Source organism: Bactrocera oleae, chromosome 3, assembly GCF_042242935.1.
Source record: "Bactrocera oleae isolate idBacOlea1 chromosome 3, idBacOlea1, whole genome shotgun sequence".
Classification (NCBI taxonomy): Eukaryota; Metazoa; Arthropoda; class Insecta; order Diptera; family Tephritidae; genus Bactrocera; species Bactrocera oleae.
This window is the reverse complement of record NC_091537.1, coordinates 78,050,050-78,075,394: the sequence shown is the minus strand read 5'-3', so window position 1 is coordinate 78,075,394 and position 25,345 is coordinate 78,050,050. Positions and strand designations below refer to the sequence as shown.

At 31.3% G+C, this 25,345-nt stretch overlaps 1 protein-coding gene and 3 non-coding genes across 5 annotated transcripts; all 4 read left to right on the top strand.

Annotated features, from left to right (window-relative positions):
• The first annotated feature begins 525 nt into the window (after positions 1-525).
• Positions 526-25,245, top strand: Atg18b (Autophagy-related 18b). 2 transcript variants are annotated; one of them, XM_036376382.2, is made up of 5 exons: positions 526-1,105; positions 21,568-22,292; positions 22,355-22,744; positions 23,265-23,549; positions 24,858-25,245. In XM_036376382.2, the coding sequence occupies exons 1-5, from the start codon at positions 1,062-1,064 to the stop codon at positions 24,956-24,958; spliced, it is 1,545 nt and encodes a 514-aa protein (XP_036232275.2). In that variant the 5' UTR covers positions 526-1,061; the 3' UTR covers positions 24,959-25,245. The 2 variants fall into 2 exon arrangements, with proteins under 2 accessions (XP_036232275.2, XP_036232274.2); XM_036376381.2 differs by having other exon boundaries at positions 24,855-25,245.
• Positions 14,200-14,413, top strand: LOC118683539 (small nucleolar RNA U3). Its single transcript, XR_004979389.1, has one exon. It is a non-coding gene; the product is annotated as a small nucleolar RNA U3 (small nucleolar RNA).
• LOC118681549 (small nucleolar RNA U3) lies at positions 17,683-17,896 on the top strand. The gene has a single exon (XR_004977272.2). It is a non-coding gene; the product is annotated as a small nucleolar RNA U3 (small nucleolar RNA).
• Positions 20,484-20,624, top strand: LOC118683540 (U4 spliceosomal RNA). The gene has a single exon (XR_004979390.1). It is a non-coding gene; the product is annotated as a U4 spliceosomal RNA (small nuclear RNA).
• Positions 25,246-25,345: the final 100 nt, after the last annotated feature.

The window sequence follows — 25,345 nt, the reverse complement described above, 5'->3', positions numbered from 1 at the left end:
GTCATATCTACTTTATCACAAAGTTGCTTTGCTTCGATATTTCTGTGTCCAATTGGAATGGTTGGCAAGTTTAGTTAGATAAACTGTTCCCATTTTGAATGAGAATTTAAGCTGAGTCCATAACGTGCGTAAAGTCTAAACAAAAACGCTACAGATTGGAAATATTAATTAACATTTAACTTAATTATAATATTTATATTATATTTCTGATAAAAACTTAATACAAAGGTTTGAACTGAGACGAAATTTACTCTAGTTATTTTATAGAACGTGTATGAATTCAGATATATTATTGGACATATCATATTAGATATGTTAACTATCATATGATATATTAACTAGATTATGCTAATCAGGAAAATATGATATTAAAAATTTACTAATTATAGGTAAATTTAGTAAAACGACAATATTTCATTAATTTATGCGAGACAATATACGACTAGTTGGCAATGCGTACGCTCACAAAGTGCTGCCAACCACGTTGAAAATATTTACATTTGCAAATGCTTTTTCCAATAAGAAAGAACAAAACAACAAGGGATTACACCAAAAAGCAAGTGCAAAATATAAAAATATAAAATGTACACAAAAGAAACGACAAGTAATCGAACGCCAAACCAAAAGGGGATCTTCAGAAACAAAAGCGTTTGAATGCAAAGCGTTTTGTACATTCGCTGAGCAAAGTGGTAACTAATATTTCGTTGTATAAAACGCAATAGTGTATAATAAAAACAAAACTAGCCAGACATTCCGTATAGCAATAACAAAGCAGCACTGAACTAAGACGAAATAGAAATAGAAATACGATAGAAGTGGGCGAAGAAGCAATAGCTGCAGAACACTCAAATACAGAAAAAATTTTAGTTGTGCAAAGCATAAACAAATAGAGATTTACTAAAAAGGTCAATTGCATTGATTGCGCTAATATAAAAATAACTGTGTTGCAAAGTGAAAGTGTATAATAATAGTAAATTTGTAAATCTACCGAAATCAACAGAATAACAGTAATTTTGTGGGTTGTTACAGTTTCAAAGGAAAAGTGACAGAAAAAAAAAATTATGGCTACCTCAGGATATCAACTAAATTTCAATCAGGATTTTACGTAAGTGAATGCATTATTCCAAAAATAAAAGATGCTTCAATTTTTTATTTCCAAAACAACATTAAAATGCGTAAAACGTAATTGAATATGAAGAGTTGACGCTTGCAAACGAAACCTTGAAAAACGTAAATAAAAAGATTGCAAATAACAAGGTAAATAAGTTGCACAAAGAACTTTAGAAATGAAATAGAACGCTCATAAGCTTCAGCTATGGTTTGAAACAGTTATTGCTTTATGAAGCTGTGTTCTGAAAACAATATGCAGTGGTTCATTCTTGTTATATACACGAACATATAAGCAAACAAGACCAAACATAACAAACTCCATGGTTAAACCTATACTTTTCCAAAATACTATTGTTGTTGTTGTGAAAAAACAAGTTTTCATTTGTTGTGCTTTGTGTGGATATTTTTTATTAAAGTAATTATTATTGTTTTGCGTCTTGTAGGAACAACAATTTAGAGCGCACAAGTGTTTACGTCAAAGGAGCACACAACCAAACAGACCCTCACCCTTCTTTCGAAAGCAATCGCATATTTTTATTGTTGTTTCATAGCAGATGTCTTGCTGTGCTTGACTTACATACATACTTATGTATTATATATGTAAAAAAAATTAATTGAATCGCCTTCGATCAAACAAATCGAAGCAATTTTTGGACAGCTGATCAGTAATTCCATCACATATACATATGTATGTATGGATTTGTATATATATTTGTGCTAATGTGTTAAAATAACTTACTAAGGTTTGACCTTGATAAGAATTGTCTCCAGTTATGTTGCGGAGGGCGTGGTATTGAAAGGATTCACTATAAATAAAACAATGATATCTAGAAAAATTGTTAGTGAAGCCACCAAAGTTTTAACCAATGATTGTGAAAATGTAAAAAATTGTGCGAAATAAATAAATACATATGTACATATATTAAAACAAAAACAAACATTACCTTCGGCTGCGGCGAATAAAATCTGCACAAAAAAATTCCAAACAAGAACTTGATTTTAATCAATCAGTTTGTATGTCAGCTATACGCTATTTTGATCCGATCTGAAGAATTTGTTCGGAAATTGTACCGTTGCCTCGACAAATAAGCGTTGTTCTTGAAGATAACTTACCAAATAAACAAGTTTTCCATACAAAAACTTGATTCCGATCGTTCAGTTTGTATGGCACACTATATACTATAGTGGTCTGATGTCGTCGGTTCCGACAAATGGACAGCTTCTTGGGGAGAAAAGGACGTGGGGAAAATTTCAGATCGATATCTCAAAAACTGAGGGACTAATTCGCGTATATACAGACAGACGGACAGACAGATGGGCATGGCTTAATCGACTCACCTCGTCATGCTGATCATTTATATACACATACATACATATATACATATATTTTATAAGGCCTCCGACGTTTTCTTGATGAGTGATATAAATTTCATGACAAACTTAATACACCCTGTTAAGGGTATAGAGAGCAGACGTGAAAAAAATACAGTAATTAAAGTTAATTTAAATGTTTGAGCGAACAAGAAAGAAAGCTAATGCAAATTACAGCAAAAAGCGCAAACATTTTGAGTTTCATGTGTATGTATGCGTATAAGATATGCAGCATCTGTATAGGTTTGTTAATGTTAATAAATAGGTTATTAAATAGCCAGTGTCAAAAATTAAAAAAAAAAATTAAAAATTGTCATTAAGCTGACTGGCGAGCTATCGCCTTTCTAAGGCGAATGCACTGCTGTAAATAACATTGAAAAGTTCAAGGTTTGCTTTATCTCAAACATACTACAACCTGTTCATTTTCTCATTTATCTTTTTTGGTAAAATGCACACCTTTCTAGCTTTTTAGGCTTGCTTTTTTATCACTATGGGTCTTATCATTTGCTTGTTGTTAGATGACGGCATTTGAAAATAGACATTAACTAAAAATTGCAGCGCAAAAATATGTATTATAAAAATTTCGAAGATATATTGTATATATGTACATATATAAATATATTTATGTACATGTGTACACACAGGTACATTTTTTGGCCTTTATTAACACAGCGGATATTACCATAAATTATAATCAGATCATGATGTTAACATTCATTCAACGAATGATTTTTAACTGTATTTATAAGTACGTCTACTGTATTTTTGTATGATTGTATGTTATTATTGACATAAATACACATGTATGTACATATTTAGTTTAAAAATATTTTATTTCCAATCAGCAAAATTTCCGTACAAAAAAATGAAAGTATAATAAATTGCACGTGATTACCAACATGTTGTCGTATCCAAATTTCAAATCATTTAATAGTATATACATACATACATACATATGTATTTACATGGTGACCATAGTGACACATCGCTTGCAAGTTATCGCTTTAGCAGTTCTAAAATATATAGATTTTCGTAGGACTTTACAGTTCTACTATATAACTTTAATATTGGGAGCATTGTCCTTTTACCTGCCAATGATTAAGTTTTTGCATAAATAATCATAAATGTATATGTATGAATGCGTGCAGCCATACATACATACTTACATACATACATGTATGCATTTAATTAAAGCATACATTTGCAATTTTTCATTCGCAGCACACATTCTATTGTACAATCTTGATTTATTGTATTGAGTATATTATTAAATGTTTAAAAATACGATTTCATTTAATTGATAAAGCAGCTTATATGAGCGTTTGGTGTCACTTGATATAGGGTGTGACAAGCTGGTTTTCGAATTTGCTAATTTAAAAATATTTAATTGCAAAATCGGAAATTTAATTTTTAATCTTAAAATTATTATTAATGCTTGATAAAATAATTCTTAATTTAAAAATTTTCAGTAGCAAATAAATTTTTTTTTTCAAATCATAAGCTGGAAAGAACATATATTTCTAACTGAAACACTATAATTAAACGTAATTAAATGTCAATAAGACAAAGCATGTTGAAATTTTATTGAAAATAACTTTTCGTTTTACAAAGATAGCCAAATGTTTAAAAATACAACACGTTAGAACACGAATTTACGCAAGCGTGAAATAATCTAAAATTGAAAAACACAATTTTGTTTTAATTTTTAATTATCAACAGGGGGTTAATTTTTTTTTTAATTTTGGTTTTATTTTTTAATGCGATTTTTCTTGATTAAAAATTCGAATTAGAAATTTTAAAAATAATTTTAATTAAGGTTACGGACTAACAATATAAAATTGAAATTAGAATGTAAAAATTATTTTTGATTGAGAACTTCGGGATTAAAAATTTTAAAAACTATTTTTAATTAAGGTTACGGTGTAACAATATAAAATTTGAAATTACAAAATAGAAATTATTTTTAATTAAGACTTTCTAGATAACAAAATTTAAAAAAATTAATTAAAATATTAATTCAATTGTACATATTTTTAATGGTCAATCTGGAAGCTCATCTCTATTTGGATTTTGAAAAAGTTAAAATTTTTGTAAAATCATAGCAACTACATATGTAACTCATCGATAATATGTTATTACTCACGTAAATATAATAAAAATAAATTAATTTCAAAAAAATATAAATAAATTCAAAAATTAAATTAATATAATAAAAATAAATTAATTTCAAAAAAATATAAATAAATAAATTCAAAAATTAAATAAATATAAATAAACAACTTTCTTTCAAAATTTTCTTAAAACTAGTACCAAAGTAATCGAAATTGAAACATGTTAATAAAGTAATTTTCTGTGTATTTCCAACTTATTCTAATAAGTATATAGACAATTAGATCTTATACATATGTATATGTAAGTACATATAAAACGAGTTACCGTGTTTTCTTTTCTAATTCGAAAGTTTATATATTTCTTTTGATAGCTATTTTTGACACTCTTTCCGGCCATATAAATGCGAAATTCGATTGAGAATAATTTTTTAATTAATTTACATTTAAAAAAAAAGGAGAAGATAACCAGTCTTTTGTAGTCTCTTAAACAAATATTTAGATAATAAGCTCTGAATTCATATAAAAAATACTTATTAGATTACAATTAATCATGCCGAAAAAAACTTTCAAATTAACTTTGAACAAAAATTTGTTCCATTGCTTTAGTGCGTCCATAAAATTTCATCAGAAATGTCGCCTTTATGTCTCATTGCTACTGACATTCAAATATAAATATTGCTAAAGAAACAATTATAATTCATATGTATGTGTGCATGTAATTTTTTCACTGCACTTAATTGCATCACCTGCCTGTTTCATCGAAAACTTTGAGCTTTTGGCCTGATTATTAGTAGACAAGTCATCATTCCAGATTTATTACATACATATGTATGTATATGTGTACATTCACACTTCTATTAGAAGAGACTGTGCAAACTTGGTAAATATTGCGAAATTAAATATTTGTGTGTATGTCTGGCTGTCTAACTCGTCTAACCACACTACTATTTCATTAGCTGTTGCAATCAGCTGATTGCTAGAGAACAAAAACTCGTATTGCATAAGATGTATGTATGTGTACTACCTATCTACCCGTGTTTTTGTTAATATGTATTTATGTGAATATTGTTATTGTTTTTAAGATATTAATATTTGTTTATTTTTCGCTTTTATTTTTTTTATTTTTTATTTCTTCTAGTGACTGTATAATTTCATTTTCTTACCTAATCAACAACTTTTATTTTAATATTACTGTTATTATACCCTTAACAGGGTATACTAAGTTTGCTACGAAGTTTGAAAAACCTAGAAGGAAACGTCTGAGACCCTATTTAGTTCTTACACATATGTATAAATAACAAGTGTGATGAGCTGAGTCGATTTAGCCAAGTCCTTCTGTATGTACCATATACATACATATGTATATATAGTCTCAATTTTTGATACATGGCTCCTTTTCTCCTCAAAAAAATTGCTCATTTATCGAAATTGCCGTTATCGAATCACTATAGGATATGAGTAGTTTCCGTATAATCTGAACGATCAAAATCAAGTCCTTATATAGAAAACTTTTTTACTTGGCAAGATATAAATTATTACCCAAGACAGCGCTTATATATAATATCCGAACAAATTGTTGAGTTCGGACCACTAAAGCTTATAGCTGTCGTACAAACTGACCGATCAAAATCAAGATAATGATCTCTTTATATCCTTTAATGGAACAAAAGTGCATGTGTAAAGGGTATTATAGCTTCGGTGCAGCCGAAGTTAAAGTTTTTGTTTCTTTATTTGTTACATATATACATATATACATGTGTATTTTATTATTCTATTTGCCCTAAACTCGCTGTTGTACGTCTGACTTCCATTTTCTGTTTCTATGACACACTGTTTTGACGTACTTTCTTATAATTTCAAGCTTATTTGCTTTATTTACCACACTATTTACTATTTGTTTGTTTTATTTACAAATTCGTTTCCCATATATGTACTTATGTTGATTTAGTGCGACCGAATAACGAACTGCGAAATTGATTAAACAATCAAAATATATATATACATATGTATGTATATTTGCGCATGTGTATGTATGTAATTGCTTTTGTTGGTGATTTCATTGCGTCTAGCAATAAAAAGGAGAGATCCGCTTAATGAATGCAGTAAACAAGTACCAAGTAACATTTCACTTGTGGAAGAGTCGAGTCGTATTATAAAACTCTCAGGCATTTCTTTTTCAATACATTATCAGATCGAGCATACAATTGGGATTCAAATAAGCTATCAAGAAATACAATTATTGTTGTTAAATTAAATATAGAAATTACATATTATGGCTTTTAATATTTTTTTAAGCTCACACAATATTTCAAAACTCCAACTATATAAAGTTTGAGCGCCACTGTTGCAAACTATTTATTTAAAACGTAGTCTGCTTTTATTTATTTTAAATTGAATAAAAAACACATTTTGTCTTTCTCTAAAGTAATTGTCGTTGTAGTAAAATGCGCTAAGTTCATACACTTACATACAAGGTGCAATTCAAAAGTTTCAGGACTTTTATTAAAAAACGAATAATATTTTTATTTTTATTTTTTTTTTTAATTTATTGGTCGCCTTAAAAATCGCAGGGTGCCATATCAGGCGAATAAAAAGTTTGGGTCCTTTTTGGCCTCTTTAATGATGTCTCTTGAATGTTGAATTCTGAGGTCTTTTTCGTATTGTTTCTAAGTGTGCGGGACAAATCGAGCACAAACCTTTCTGAGGCCCAAATTTTCTGTAAAAATACGATAAATCGACGCTGCGGATATTGATAATTCCGATTCCATATATTTAAGCGATGATTTCTGCTCTTTTTTGATGAATTCACATCTTTTGGCCGGCCCGAACGTTCGTCGTCTTCCAAGTCCTCCCGTCCCTCTTGAAAACGTTTAAACCACTCGTGAATACGGCTACGGTATAGACAATCATCGCCATAAACTTGTTTCATCATTTGATGAGTTTTGGTAAAAGTTTTACCAAGTTTAAAACAAAACTTAATGTTGGCTAATTGGCAAATATATTGTCACATGTAGCGCGATATCTCAGCTGTTATATAAGTCAGCTGTTGTATAAATTTTATACGACAACACTGAAGAATACACAATTGAGGGATAACAATTTCAGACAGATGGCGCCACTAGAAGCCGCGTTGTTTAAAAAGACCTGGAACTTTTGAATTGTACCTTGTATGAAAATATGAAATTTTGATGTAAAGCAAGAAAAATCGTTGCACCGAAGCTATAATACCCTTCACAAATAAAAAAAATGTCTATATAAACTTGCTTTTGATCGTTCAGTTTGTATAACAGCTAAATGCTATAGTGGTTCGATCTGAACAATTTGTTCGGAGAATGCACCGTTGCCTAAGATAATAATACATGCCATATTTCGTGAAGATATCTTGTTTAATAAAAAAAATTTCCATACAAGGCTTTGATTTTGATTTTGTATGGCAGCAGTACTCATACAAGTATGCTTAGTAGTCCGATCTAAACAATTTATTCGAGTTCACCAGCCTCAACTACAATTTGTACATATGTAAGTGTATATAAGTTGGTATAAATACACATATATAAAACGCAATATAAAAACTATCAAATGCAGGAAAACACTCCATCGGAATTATCTCTTGAGCATTTTGAACTACAGTAAAGCATCTAAAATTTGTAAATACAAAATTTTACGAAAAGTAGAATTATGAATTTGTATACTACAAGTACATTAAAAAACCAAACTAAAAGTGTCAATTCGATGGCGCGTATAGTAGACATTTTTAATGAGTTACGTTAATGCATGAGGTCATTTCAAAAAAATAAAGAGTAAATAAAAAACAAAAAACTAGTTAAGCCAAAAACACCACTTGTTTATCTATATTGTTTACTTCTTCGTATTTTTTTTTTATCAACTGTTTCTCCCAAAAACGCTTTTTTGCGAATAACAACTAGTATGAAATAGTAAATATAAACAAAGCGCAGAGGCCACTTCAAATGCTACTGCGATATCCCCAATGGGTATATCAAAGCGACAAATATTAGTTGAGTCATGCATGAGAAGAAAAAAAAACATAAATAAATTAATTGTTAATGGGCGTTGTAGTTAGCACTGGTTGAGGGCCGAGTGGTGAGTGCCGTAAATGTGGGGACACGCGTAAGCATTTGTGGAGTTGAGCGGGGTTATGCGCCAAATAGTACATAGTGTATGAAAAAAAGCTTTTTGTGTGAAACTATTAATTTCATATATTCTATGTAAATAATTATTAGGGTGGACCCAAAAATATACTCTACATTTTATTATTATTATTTTTTATGCTCTGAGCAGGGTATAGAAGTTGGTTTGTAAGATCTAGTAGGGAACGTCGGAGCTGAATCGATTATACGTAAACTAGTCTCTTAGCTTGTGAGATAACGATTTGAAATTTTGCAAATCTCCTTTTCTCCCCAAGAAACCGGCCATAAGTCGAAACTCATAATTCCCAATAATCACCTTTTTTTAGACTGTCACACTAGGTGTACCTCTTAAACTTGTTTTCTGCAACTATTTACGTACCACCCTAATACATATATGAAAATATGCACATACATACATAAATCTGTATTTAGTATGGAAAATATAAACCAGTCTGCTAGCCATAATCTGTTTGCACTGCTAATACTATACTTTTTAAATTTGCACAGCTGACGATTGGACTTGATCGAAACAGGGTCACGTGAGATTAACGTACCCGCGCATTTTTAGCTCACACGTTAAACACGTTTGACTTTGCCAGTTTACAGGGTCAGTCGGTGCAAATTCTAAACACAATATTTAGCAGCTGGCTTATATAAACATATGCATATATGTAATATAATATGGAAAACAAAACAAAACTAATACAGGCTTATTATTATGAAATAGATATACAGCTGTGCTCATACATATATACTTATGTATATGTAAATGCGTTATCGCGTTCGACTGCTGTGCTTTTTGGATGGTTGCAGCTTTTTCAAATGCTCGTACGCTTTTAACTTTGAAGCTATCATTCACAACAGGAAATAATATAATTATTTATGTATATTCCGCTAATGTAGATATGTGTGTATGTATATATATATGTAAGCACAAAATATACCATATATACATACATACATATGTAGGGGTACTCAACTATCTCTGCCCTTCGTGTCGCAACTTCTTTCTTTGCCTCCTGTATGTATTATACACTCATGAACAAAATAAATGCATTAAAATTGAAATTAAAATAAATTATTGAATTAAAGTTAAAAATTATTTTATCTTATATTTTGTTTAAAAATTAAGTTTTTTTTTTAAAACTGTAATGGTATTAAAAAAAATTTAAGAATTCACTTTCATAAGTCGTGCTTCTGATAAAAAATTTTGAGAGTTTTTTTAGGTATATATGGTTGGTGTAAATTGTTTTTAAATTATATTAATTAAAATAATTAAAACTATTTCTTTTTTTCTATTAAAAAGTGTTGCTTCTAAGAAAGAAAGTATGTAATAGCGCTCACAATATTTACTTCCTTAATAGAAAATCATAAAGCTTTCATATAAATATTTTCATAACTTACTAAGGAGTTATATCCCAAATATATATTTCAAAACATCGATTATTTTCTGCATGCATTTCGAACGCACATACATACATACAAATGTATATTTGATAATACTCTCAAAAATTTTTAACTTAATCCGACAATTTGGAGAAATGAGCTTATTTGTAAGACTTTTTTAATGCTATGGGAAACGCTGTTCTCTGAGTTGGTGAGGAAAAACGGCGGGAACGTTCGACTTGAAATTTTCACATAACCTTCTTAGATATACCATCATGTACATATGTACAATAAGCTTTTCTTTATATAATTTCGATATATTAGGCTACTCTCAAATATTATAGTTGAAAAGTTTGTCACAAATCCAAATTTTAACGATTTTAATCCAGCGATCATTGCCTGTATTACTGTATAGCAAAAAAAAGTTGTTTTGGTTTTTGGATTTGAGATAATTTTAAGCAGAAAAATCTTCATCGCCTCCAAGCACCTTTTTTCGGAGATCGGTTACGGGATCAAGCGAATCCAAAATTTTCAAAATAAATCGCCGAATATTAAAGTACATTAAATTTTGTGTCTCTAATTTTTTTTATTTATTAATTATTTATATAAAATATCTCTTCTGTAAAGAATGTGTTTCGCGCACTTCGCTCAACTTATATTCAACATAATCGGCCTATGAGCGTACTAATCGCAACACCATCACCGATCTTACGACCCAGCATTCATTATTTGATAATATTCGACCGAATAGACCACGTCCAGCACGCAGTGAAGAAAATATAGCGGCCGTAGCAAAGAGTGTACACGAAGACCGCGAAGAGTCGATTCGGCGCCGAACAGTCAGCTGAAGAGATTCAAGAGCTGCCCTTCCATCCATAAAAAACAACGGTTTAGTGTGATTTGTGGGCCGTTGGAATCATCGGTCCATATTCCCACACATCGCATCAATCAATGGATTTATTGAGAGAATACTTCGGTGAGCAGATATGTAATTTCACGTTTTGGGCCGGTCGATTGGCCACCAAGATCGTGTGATATCACACCGTTAGGCTTTTTCCTGTGGGGATGTCATTGTGTAAAGTAAAACATCATGCGTGTCATTCGGCAGTTACCAGTCGAAATGCTCGAACGATGGCGCATCCGAGACGTAGTCTCGTCAACATTTGAAACATTTAATCTTCAAGAAATAAATGCCAAAAATTTTTTTTTCGAAAGATAATAAATATTCCCCCAATAAATTTCAATTTTCTGTTTTTTTTTCTTAAAAAAAATAGGAAACCTCTAAATAGATCACCCTATGCTATATAACATTAAACAAATATTTTTATAGCCTATACATTCGATTGATTTGATTTATTTGCATTATTATGCCCAATCACAAAATTATTTAGATGACCTATTTTTGTTTTGCCCATAACTGTGTCTACTCTACATATGGATGCAAATACTGTGCTCGTTCTACTTTATTGTTTGTTTACAATTTTGCTCACGTTTTGTTCACGGTTCGATATAGATGATGTACATCCATATAAAAGTATACAGATGTACATACATATATAGTATATACATATACTGGGTATGAGTATAGATATATAGTTATGTATGTATTCGTAGAAACGCGCCTTCAATGTTATTGCAATGAATTATTTTATTCTAAATTGGTTTAGCTAATTACTTGCATTCACGCTATGAGTAATTAAGTATGACTAACTACATATGTACTTATATAGTGTATGTATAAATACTATGTGTGTATGTATGTAATATATAGAAAAAAATTATTATACACACATAAGTTTGTATCTGTAATTCTGCATACTATATACCGTCACATTGATACATATTTGTGAAAAAAAGTTATTTATATACAGATATTTACATATGTATGATTAGGTCAATCTGTTTTAGATTGTGTATGTGTATACATACATATATATTTAAGTATATAAAGATCAAACAATTTTGAATTTAGCACAGCTTACTTTGGAACGAACCTTGCATACATACATATATTCGCTGATGAAAATTATCTCCCACACCGTAGCCCACAAAAGTATACGGCCTAGTAAAAAGAATCGAATATTTTTCCAATAGATGGCTTAAGTACACTGGACTTTTTATTAGAAGTATTATTTTGCATATGAAAATAATGAAATAAATCTTTTTTTTTTGAATTTTAATTAAATAATTTAACCAATTTTGTTTTAGAATTAATTGAATCTAGCTTTAATCTTCATTATTGTTTCTCAAAAAAATTAAAATGATCTATTTTTGAAGTAAACAAAATAAAATGAAAGTAACAAAATATGATAAAAATCGAGATTATCATTATATTATTGTCCACAAAAGTATTTTGCTTCTGACGAAGTAGTGGTTTATATACTTACCATTTATCATGATAAAAATATACATATAAGGTTGTGCCGATAGCCCAAAAAACAACAATTCTCAGTAGTATTTTAGCTCAAAATATCAAAATCAACTGTTTCGAAGTGTTTTTATGTTCAATGACTACAACAATGGTTTTTAGCACGACAGCAGAGTTGTAACTTTATCCTAGTCACTTTTTTCATCCTGTCTATGGGAAATACATTGAGGTTAACAGTAAACTACTCGAATAAGTACCTTTAGATACATAAGCAGCCAAAACTAATATCCAAGAAATTTTTCTCCAGATATACTTATGTACATACATACATTCTGAAATTATTTAATGATAATGTTAACAATAAAGTTTACTTAATTAACTTGTAATCTCAGTGCGAGATATTCTTTTGACCAAAGAAAATCGCTTTATACTTCATGGCACTACTTTTGATAAGACGTTAACCTCGAATACACCGAAACTATAAAACCCTTCACAGCTACATTTCTATGGGATGTAAAAAGATCTTTATCTTGATTCTGGTCGATCAGTCTATATGGTATGAACAATTTCTTCGGAGATTGTATCGTTTTTTTGGTTTTATCAAATTTTTTGATGATATCTGGTTAAATACAACAATTATTCATACATAAACTTGATTTTGATCGATCAGTTTGTATGATAGCTATATGCTAAATTGGTCCGATATAGGCAGTTCCGGCAAATAAGCAGCTTCTTGGGGAGAATAGGACCTGTGCATAATTTCGATCATTATCTCAAAAACTGAGGAACTAGTCCGCATATACCATATACCATATACAGACCAACGAACATGCTAAATCGACTCAGCTCGTCGATTTGTATACATATGTAAAATTCCTACAAAACTATGAGCTTTGCAATTGAAAATAATGTTTTTTAATTGAGTTATAAAATTCAAAAGAAAAAACAAATTTGCCTTAAAATATAGTCAAACTTGGACTGTTAATATCTTTTAAACGGTTAGGTTTGCGAAAAAAAACGTAATAAACCACTTTGTAGAGCATTCAATTTCCTACAAAATATGTACATACATAAAACAAATTTCAAGTATTTGGAAACGGGATATGAATTTTTCTATTCGATCATAAGAAAAACACAGCTAACCGTAAACCGAAGGACCTTCCTGTTACAATAACAAGCTGATACTTATAGAGCGTTGTCCCTACGAACCAATTTTTCGGAGTACCAAGCGAAAAAAAAACCATTCGTTGTTTGACCCACCCTAATGTACATACTACATTTATAACATGACTGAATTTTTTCAAAATTTCTAATATGTACAATAATTTTCGTTTTTGTAAGAAAATTCAATTCACATTCTTTATTTTAGCACCGTAGGTATTTAATTCCTAGCTACCTGGCTACCTGGAAGCTTTATCTCACTCTGTCCCTGTAGGTAACTCAAATATAAAAAGATACATACACACATACATATGTATAGATCTACATATGTGCTGCTTCGCTTTTGTATGACACCACTAAATTTAATGAAGCGTTAGCAAATGCTCAATTTTCTCATAGGTTTTGTTGTTGTTTAAATTATTCACACAGTATTTCTCGTTCATCAACATTTTGTATATTTTCTTGCTTGCAGAACCTTGTTTTAGTTCTCAACTACTTTATCAGCAGTTCACCTTAAGTGTTTGCCATTTGGTGTGTTAAAGTTAAGACTATACTTCACAGGATCATTTCTGTAGTCAGTCTTCATTTACTTTCTTTGCAATTCGAAAGTATTCGGGCCCACGATGAGGAGGTATATCGTTTTATCTGACAGCGTGAGGTTTATGAACTTCATCCCAAATTTTGTCTTATGGCATATTTGAGATGATGTTTCTTCGATGATCGCTCGGTTTTAACGGATAAAACGACTTCTGAGTGGTCTAAACCAAATTTTAAATTAATAAATTCAAATGTATTAAGAAATTAATCTGAGGCTTATACCAAAGTGGGAGCGAGTTGTGTGTATGTGTGATGCTATAAAGTGGCGCTACTTCTAGCTATAAATCACTATATTTGTCTTCAGAGAGAGCGACAGTCAAAGCGCCAAAGCAGGTGGTGCATTCACTTGTGTTGTCGCCGAGTACGACGAATATTCGTCTTCGCTCGTATTGTGTTTAAGCTATTATTATTAAAATCACAGACCGGTAGACGGCAATATACCACATTACCATTACTTACGGTTTAAGTATATTCATACATACTGCAATTAGTAGGTTTAAATTTGCTCAGAACAAATATGTTTGCATTTGAAATTGTAAAAATGGTTGAAATCGGATTATATAACCCTGCCCACTCTCCATAATAAAATCGCATGTCACTTCATAGGGATAAGTTCAATTACGACAATCCCCGAGTACCTGAGTTAAAGTTTTATACTTGTATGCTGAAGCTCACTGACCCAACCCATTACATATGTATGTATGAAATTGTACAAGAAAATATTTTTGTTATTTTGCTAGGAATTATATAATTTTTCAAGGCCTCATGGTGACAAAAATTTAGGCTTGTTTTAAATTTTAATCATCTTAGGTCGAAAACAATTAAAACTCAAAAATGTACAGACCCATTGTTTTTATTATCCAACCATGGATTGCTTATGGTATGTACATACATACATAATATGGCATATCATTCAGCAATAGCTCGAAAAGTAGAATTGTTTCTTTCTGCTCGTGGGGTCGTTGGTTCGGAACCGGCGAAATATTATTTTTAATTTTTTTCAAAATGTGTAATTCTATACTTTTTTTTTAATTATAAAATGAGGGAACTACTTAGGTTTGTAAAAGAAAATTCGAATTTTAGAAAGTAGACATGGACATATTGTCAATAATAAATTAATATGCAGTTGCCCACATAAATCTGCGTATAGCGCTAAAATATTTGAAAAACCAATTTTAAACGCAAATGTCTCAGGAAATATGATATATTTATAATATATTAAGCAATTTTTGAATTAATTTTAATAGAAAGAAAATTATGTTGCATATCAATACTTTTATAGAACTATAATGCGTACATTTTCGTTTTAACGGGACTTGAACAAAACTGTTCAAGCCCCTAAGTACTAAATATGTGGACCCCAGTGCCTATAGTTGACCTTCTACCGAAAATATCAGTCAATCCACAAAGAAATCTCAAACGAGTATACCATTTGACTTTGCGAGAGTATAAAATGTTTGGGTACATCCGAACTTAGCCCTTCCTTACTTGTTAATAGTTGGATTTTAGTTTTGAGCTTTTACATCATAAAAAATTATAACTAAAAAACTAAAGGTGTGAAAAATCGTGTATACAATTAGAACAATGGCAATATTGGTGAAATGAAAACAAAAGGGAACAACTGATTTCTGCGTTGCAACTACGGGTATAACTTTTGACAAATTTCGATTGATACGGGCGGTAACTAAGGAAGGAAGGAATGTCGGTGACTGTTTGGGCATTAACACTTTTAGTTTGTTTCAAGTGATAAAAAAAATAAGAGATCTTTAAATCAGACATGCAAGGAAATCGGTACCGATGAAAGAAAAATCATCATAAAATTGTATTTTAAGAGAAAATCGTTAAGGAGAATTGGAAAAATAATAGGCCGAACTCATTCATCGGTACATAAAGTGGTAAAAAAATAAATTTCAACTTCATTTATTTTAACTACTACAAAACTACGTGCTGGTCGTCCAACCATCCTAACAAACAGCGAAACAAAGCGTGTCAATTGCAACTGGGAGTGGAGCAAAGGTTTTCTAAAGTTGTTTCCGATGATACCGTCCGTAGAACTTTGAAAAAAGCTGGATATGAAGCCTAGTAGCACGTAAGGAACCCTATTTTTCGGAAGTGAATACGCAGAAACGCATGGATGGCGCGAATGCATATGTTTCAAAGCGCCTAGAATTTTGGAAAAGCGTTATTTTTACGGACGAGACTAAGTTTTACATCTTCGGGATAAAAGGGAATAAACTGATATGGAGGAAAACGGGAAAGACATATGAAAAAGATGATATGGTGCCAAGTGTAAAACGTGGTGGAAGCGGTGTTATGGTTTGGGGCTGTATGGCAACTAACGGTATTGAAAAACTCACATTTATTGACTCCAAAATGAACCAGAGATTATATAAAAAAAAATTTGAAAGATAATCTTCTGCAAAGTGCTCAGCAACTGGGGTTGGGACAGAGTTTTTGGTTCCAACAAGATAACGACCCCAAACATACTGCGCAAAATGTGAAGCACTGGCTTTTGTATAATGTAAAAACCAATTGCGAACGCCTCCTCAATCTCCGATTCTAAACCCCATTAAGCATTTATGGGACTGGTTCGAGGGTAGAATCCGAAAACACTTCATAACATCAAGAATTATGCTCCAGGATATAATAATGGAGGAATGCGGCAGAGGATACAGCGAAACTTGTGGATTCAACGCCCATACGTCTTATAGAAGTACTGAAGAGAAAAGGATATCCCACTAGATATTGAAGAATCGTATGACATTCTTTTTTTAATACTTTTTTTTTACCGTAAGAGACCATTTTGTAGAGCACTCAATTTTCTACTAAATCCGTAAAACGAAATATGTTTTCAAGCTTTTTGAAATGAGATATGAATCTTTCTATCCGATCATAAGAAAAAAATAGATAACGGTAAAGTGGAGGATCTTCCCGTTACAATTAAGATCTGATACTTGGAGAGCGTTTCTTAGCCTAATGTACATATGTACATACCACATTTATAACATGATTGAATTTTTTCCAAATTTCTAATATGTACAATAACATTACATTTTTGTAGGAAAATTCAATTCACATTTTTTTTATTTTAGCACCTTAGGTATTTAATTCCTAGCTACCTGGCTACCTGGAAGTTTTATCTCACTATGTCCCTGTAGGTAGATACAAATATAAAAAAACATACATACACACATACATATGTATAGAGCTATGTGCTGCTTCGCTTTTGTACGTCACCACTAAATTTTAATGAATTGTTAGTAAAATGCTTAATTTTCTCATAGGTTTTGTTGTTGTTTAAATTATTCACACAGTATTTCTCGTTCATCAACATTTTGTATATTTTCTTGCTTGCAGAACGCTTGTTTTAGTTCTCAACTACTTTATCAGCAGTTCACCTTAAGTGTTTGCCATTTGGTGTGTTAAAGTTAAGACTATACTTCACAGGATCATTTCTGTAGTCAGTCTTCATTTACTTTCTTTGCAATTCGAAAGTATTCGGGCCCACGATGAGGAGGTATATCGTTTTATCTGACAGCGTGAGGTTTATGAACTTCTTCCCAAATTTTGTCTTATGGCATATTTGAGATGATGTTTCTTCGATGATCGCTCGGTTTTAACGGATAAAACGACTTCTGAATGGTCTAAACAAATTTTAAATTAATAAATTCAAATGTATTAAGAAATTAATCTAAGGCTTATATTAAAGTGGGAGCTAGATATGATGCTACTTATAGGTATAAATCGCTGTATGGGTCTTCAGAGAGAGCGAACAGTCAAAGCAGGTGGTGCAGTGGTTTCTCGCTTAAACTCTCTTGCTGTATTATCAAGGATGACATGATACGAGACTCTCTCATTTTCGCTGATTTTTCTGTTATTCTCTTTCCCTGATTATTAAAATCAGGGAATTTCGAACAGCTGATGTCAAAAAAGGCGGGATGCCAGAAACAAACCAGCTAAAAATAGCTAACAAAAGCAGTGCGAAACAAAATTTCAAGGAACGACACAAATACATTTGAATAACGGGCAACTAAATTGTATTTGTTAATTTAATTTAAAACGTTCATTATAAAACCATGATCTTTTATTATGACTTGTTTTGTTTCTTTGTTATAATTTTTTTTTATTTATATGCAATTTTTTTTATGTTATATGATTTTTAAAAAATTTTATAATATAAATATACGTATATAGGGATGTATATGCGTTATAAAGGCCTACTCGGGGACGGAGCACCTAAAAATAATATTGAAATACAAAATACCCAAAAGTTTTTTTTATAATACCCAATCCATTTTCTTTCGACAGTGGCATGGTTGGCAAATGTTATAAAAAATGTGGGTTTTGACAGCTCTCTCTCGATTCAAAGAGTCTCGCATCATTTCATCCTTGGTATTATTTTATAGGATAATTTTTTTGTATTGCAAGTTTGATTTCACGAATGTTTATTTAAAATTGAATATCAGTGAAATACTTTAAGTCGAAAGCACATGACGTCACTATACAAAGCTGCAGTTTGGTCATATTACAGAGAAAGGACGAGTGCCCGAGCCCGACATCACCTTTGATATGGTTTTTTAGTAAAAATCTTAGGCATTTTCAAAAAAAAAAAAAAATTGAGAAAATGTCTGCGTTGGCAATATTAAGATTGTTTATGTTTGGTTTCGTGATTTATTGTGATATTTTGGAGCGCGGAATACATTATTCTTAAAATCTTAAAATCACAGTTCGGTGGATGGCAATAAATATACCACATTACTTACGGTATAACTATATATGTAGATAAGTACATATGTTACTACTGCAATTAGTACGTTTAATGTACATACATATATACATATGTATCTCTCAAACCACTTAAGCTAAATCAACCAAATTTGCTCAGAACAAATATGTTTAGCATTTGAAATTGTAAAAATGGTTGAAATCGCATGTCACTTCATAAGAATAAGTTCAATTGCGACAATCTCCGAGTACCATCGTTGTCTGAGGTTAAGTTTTATATGCTGAAGCTCACTGACCCAAACCATCCACATATGAAATTGTACAAAAAATATTTTGTTTATTTTGCTAGGAATTAAATAATTTTTCAAACGCCTCGTGGTGACAAAAAATTAGACTTGGTTTTAAATCTTAATCTTAGGACGAAAACAATTAAAACTTAAAAATGTACAAACTCATTGTTTTTATTTATTACCCAATCCATTGATTGCTTAGCTTATGGTATGTACATATACTGCACTCTATACGTCTATTCGAAAATAGTATCAAATACAATTGGTGATTGACTTGTTAGATTTTGCTCATATTGATATGAAGAATTATTTTTATTTTTTTTTTTTTGACTACTACCCTAAAATTAATAATAAGAATTTTGTAATACATATGTATGTATATGTACATATATAAAAAATTGCAGTCGTAGGATCGCCGTATACATCTGCATAAAAGAGAGGAGCTGAAATATGGCATAGGTACATATATTCAACTATAGGTCAAAAAGTAGAATTGTTTCTATACACTCGTGGGGCCGTTGGTTCGAAACCGCGAAATACTATTTTTAATTTTTCTCAAAATATGCACTTCTATTTTTTCAATTATAAAATAAAAGAACTATTTAGATTTCTTAAGAAAATTCGAATTTTATAATCTAGACATGGACATATTGTCACTTTAATAAATTAATATACATATGTATGTATTTTTTATGAATACAATTTTAATTTATCGACACACTAAGTACTCTGTCCTATTACATACATACATATGTACTTTCATACATATTATATAAGTATGTATTTCCATCCTTATCCACTTTTTAACCTCAAACGTGCAAATTATACATATGTACATAAGTACATATTTGCGAATGAAATATTTCAATGAACACCACGTAAACGTTTTATTAATCAGCTGAAGCAACCAAAATGCAAAAAAAAATTCTTACTCACGTGTGTACATATATATGTACATGCATAAATATTTTATATAGTCTCTCTTTAAACTGTTGTTGCTCGTTTGTTGCCTAGCGCCATAAATAAACCAAACCAGTCAGAATATAACCAACCACCTAAGTTATGCTGCCTATTCACCTTTGCGCGTCTTGCTTTGCTTATCTGCTTTTCATTCCACACAAACATGGTTGTGTCACGCGCACTGAGCTGTCTTGCAATTCTCATATGGTTAATAAATATGTGCAATGAAGTAGTTTTTGCTTAGCGTTGTTAATTTAGCTTTGCGCAGAGGCGATATCGTAACCAATGAGGTTCTACCGAGGTGCGATTATTGCTAGTTGAAAACTTTAACCAATACCCCGCCGTGGAGGACGTGAAATACCGTCCGCCAAGGCAATTTTTGGAAGCCCGAGAGGGCTTAATAATTAATAAATTTCACATAGTATTAAGTAAACGAAAAAGTTTAAATGGTGTTTATTTTGTAGGCTCCATACTTGTATATGGCATTAATGATTTCGAAAATTGCCAACATTTAGATTATTTTTTGTGTCTGGTTACGGTAATTAAAAATGAAATTGTTAAAAAGTACTAAAATAATGGAAAAATACTTATGAATTTGCCAATATGAAATTTTGGTTTTGATCTTGTATTTGTCTTCAAGAATGTTAACTCCGGCTGGTATCGAAGCGAAGCTATAATAATGCCCTTCGCATGTTTATATTTTATACCATAAAAGAGTATAAAAAGATCTTGATCGAATTGAAATTTCGTGAAGATATCTTCTCAAACCAAAAAGTTTTCCATATAAGAACTTGATGCTGATCATTCAGTTTCTATGGCAGCTATATGCTATAGTGGTCGTTGGTTTTGATAAATGAGCAGCTTCTTGGGGAGAAAAGAACTTGGGCAAAATTTCAGAGTTTGATATATCACTAGGGACTAGTTAGCGTATGTGTCTTGCAGACGGTTGGCTAAATCGACTCGGCTCGTCATGCTAATCATTTATGAATATCGCACATACTTATGTATATATTTTAAAATGTTTCCAAGGTTTCCTTTTGGATGTTACAAAGATCGTGGCAAACTTAATATACGCTGCTCACAGTATAAAAATACAACTTTTATTTTAAAAAACCGTATTAAATTTTTTCCTATTTTTCATTCCGGTATTCCGGATTAAAGATTCAAAAATTTTTTTTTATCATATTTTAATCTAAAATTTTTGTTTTTAATCAAAATTTTTTTTTAGTCAACATTTTAAAAAAAAAAAATTTTTTTTTTTAATCAAAATTTTTTTTTAATCAAAATTTTTTTTTTAATCAAAATTTTTTTTTTAATCAAAATTTTTTGAACTATTTCAGTTCGATTTCCGTTTTGGATGGTAGCGATGGTTTTCGTATCTTCTCCATTAATAGCTGTGACAAGGTCGAGGAGATCTTCACCAGCGATGCCGAGCATATTATTTTAATGGAACGTCTCTTCAATACCTCACTTGTGGTGATGGTCACTGCCGAGAAGCCGCATTGCTTGCAAATGCTGCACTTCAAGAAGAATCAGAAAATCTGCAATTGTGTCTACCCCACGAACATACTTAGTATACGGATGAATCGTACGCGTTTGATTGCCTGCCTAGAGGAGAGCATACACATACACGATATACGCGACATGAAGCAATTGTACTCCATTGAGAATATTGCGCCCAATGAATTGGGCCTCTGCTCACTGTCGCTCAACTCGCATTTGGCCTTTCCCATTAGCAGCACCAGCGGCGACTTGCGTCTGTATAATGCCTCCAAACTGAAACCGGGGATTGTAATTCATGCGCACGAAAGCCGTTTGTCGGCATTGAATTTTTCGCCGAGTGGTCAGCTATTAGCGACCGCCTCCGAGCGTGGTACTGTGATACGTGTGTTCTGTGTGAAGACTGGTCAGCGCGTACAGGAATTCCGACGTGGTGTGAAGCGTTGTGTGCGCATTGCATCGTTGGTGTTTTCGGTAAATTCACAATTTCTCTGTGTCACATCCAATACGGAGACAGTGCACATATTCAAAATTGACGAAAAGGCTGTGATGATGGCACTAGAGGGTGAGTAAACCCGTTAAAATTAGTTTAATTGAAAATTCACTCAAAAAGTATTTATTATACAGCTGAAGCCTTGAAGGCGGCCAACGTTGCTGTTGACAAGCAACAAGAGAAGTCATCGCCATCGTCGGCGAATGCTGATGCCATTGGTACGGATGTCTCATCATCGCCGAATAGCGGCTGGTCCGATTATCTGTCGAAGGCGGTGTCCTCGTACCTTTTGCCAACACAAGTGAGCGATGTGCTTGCGCAGGATCGCGCTTTCGCCACAGCTGTATTGGCTCAGCCTGGCATGCGTCACATTTGTGGCTTGACGTACGTACAAAAGAATCTGAAAGTGTTGATCGCCAGCCAAGAAGGCTTCCTCTACATTCATGAATTCGACGCGGAACAGGGTGGCCCATGCAAACTGCAGGCTGTGCACGATTTGCGCGGTGCGCTCGACGGTGTCGTGGGTGAGTGAGAATCTTATTTTATATTTTTTTAAGGGGTCATATCCGCATGTGAGTGTCACAAAATCTATTTGTATACCCTGAGCAGGGTATATTAAGTTTGCTATGAAGTTTGTAACACTCGAAAGGAAACATCGGAGACCCTACATAGTTCTCCTATAAATGATCAGCGTGATGAGAAGAGTCGATTTGTGGTATGTAACTATGTCCGTCTGTCTATCTAAAAATATGCCATCGAGCCCTTCAGTTTTTGAGATATCGATCGCAATCAAGTTCTTGTATGGCAACTTTTTTTATTTGTAAAGGGTATTATAGCTTCGAAGCCCCACAACTAAAATATTTTTGTGGTTTTTATTAAAAAAAAAAAAAATTATAAGCAAAAGAATTAACTCAATTGCAGGTATTAGAATATAAGCGAAATATTAAATAAAAGAAATATTTTTTAATAGTTATATAGTTATAAAAATAAATTTAATTCTTTTTTATATACTATAATATTATTATTTTTTTTTTCATTTCTCAGAATTGAGCCTCTGCGAAAGTAGTGACAAAATGTCACCTGGCTCATCCAATAAGGAGGATAGAGGAAACGACCATGTACCGACCATAAATGTGACCGGTGGTAATGCAACACAAAGTGATGGCACGCCAAAAACCAGTAAACCAACAACAAGTACAAATAGCAGCAGCGATGCGAAAAGTAAAAAGAACACTATTGCGCGCTGTATCATAGAAAATCCAGATCCAGTGCCGGATAATTCGTATGCCGGCATACTAAAGGGCCATCAAAAGCCTGATCCACTAACAGGTAATAACTATTTGATGGTGTCATTAAAAGCATAAGTACAGTACATACAAGCATATATGTGCATGGGTTATACCATCGAAAATTGACATTCAAAATTTTTTGTCGCACAAAACTTTTTTTTTGTGTTCTTGAGGCGAAATGTTGAAAACGTATTTTTTTCAGGAACCGTAAATAATGAATATTGTTGCGATTTTGAATAAATTAATACCTAGAATCGACTTACAAACAAAAAAAAACAGATAACGTCACGTTAATCCTTTTTCGATGATCTTAGCATTTCCATGATGATTTTTTAATTTAACAATTATTAATTTTAATTACTTTTGCAATAAATCCTAAATAATTAGTTTTTTGAGCAAAAAAAAATCAAAAATAACCAAAAAACGTTTGCAAAACACTTCATAAGAAACCTGTGGTCAAAAGTGATTAATTTTACAACAAATCATAAATAATTTTTATTTTTGAGCAAAAAAAAATATAATAATAAAAATCAAAAATAATCATTATGTTATGATTATAATAATTTTTTTTTGATTTATATTTTTTTTGCGCAAAAATAAAAATTATTTATGATTTGTTGTAAAATTAATCATTAATAAAATTTATTACGTGATAATTTAAAATAAAACTTATAATCATTACAGTCTCACATTTTTTTATTTCGACTCAATTTGAGAAATTGTGGAGTTATGAATTTTCAAAATTTCAACTGTAAAAAAAACTACCTTTAAACATTTGCATATACGAGAAAAAGTACTTCTATATAAAAATAACTAGCCGGCCTATTTTTTACGATTTTTTCTCAGCTTTCCAATGAGATATATGTAGGTTGTTGAATTTTTGGGACTTATTTTTATAAACAAAAGATACGTTTTTATAAATTTTTATTTATTTGAAATTATTTTTAATTATTTTTGTACGATAATAAGTTTTGAATGTAAATTTTCGATGGAAAAAAAATTTGTTTTAATGAATGTCCCATATATAATATTATACATTTGTATATAATATGAATGTGTATATATACAGTGGAGAAGAGAGGGCGAATCGGGGACAACAATTTTTGCATATTTTTTTCTTCAACAATTCACTAAAATAATTCCCGAGCCTCGGTTTTCTCTGTACACCCCTGTATATATACATACATAAACATATGTATATTTCTGTCTACTTTGGCGCTACATTTTTCTTCATCTCTACACAAAATTACTAAATTATTTTCCCTTCCATGCAAATTTGCTATCAATTGCTCTGCAATTGCAATGAATTTGACAACGCTCGACTTCTATCCATCTTCATTTTCAGCAGACTCTGCCAAGTACCGTAAGCTCTGTGATGCCATTGATACGCCGAGCAAACTCTTCGATGAACGTCAATTTCCACCAGTGGCGATTGCGGCACGCGACTGACCAACGAAACGCGTACGAAATGAGGAGAAGAATCTTTACGCCGTTGTTGAAAGCTTAAATTTGAATTAAAAATACAAAATTAAATTGGCAAAAGCAGTTTTTAATTGTATGTGAGGCTTTCGCAAAGGCACAGCTGCATAAAAAAAAATTTATTAACAATTAAATTAGCAAAATATAAAAATATAAAGCGTATCAATTAGCCAATAATTATTGTTTAAAAACTAATGTCTTAAATTTTAATGCAAAAAATTTAAAAATTAAAAATAAAAAATAAAATTATAGTTACACACCTAATTGTTAGCGCATATGCATATGCAAGTATTAATATTAGTTGTAGCATTTTAATTCACATATGTACATTTATGTAGCATAAAAGCAAAGCAAACA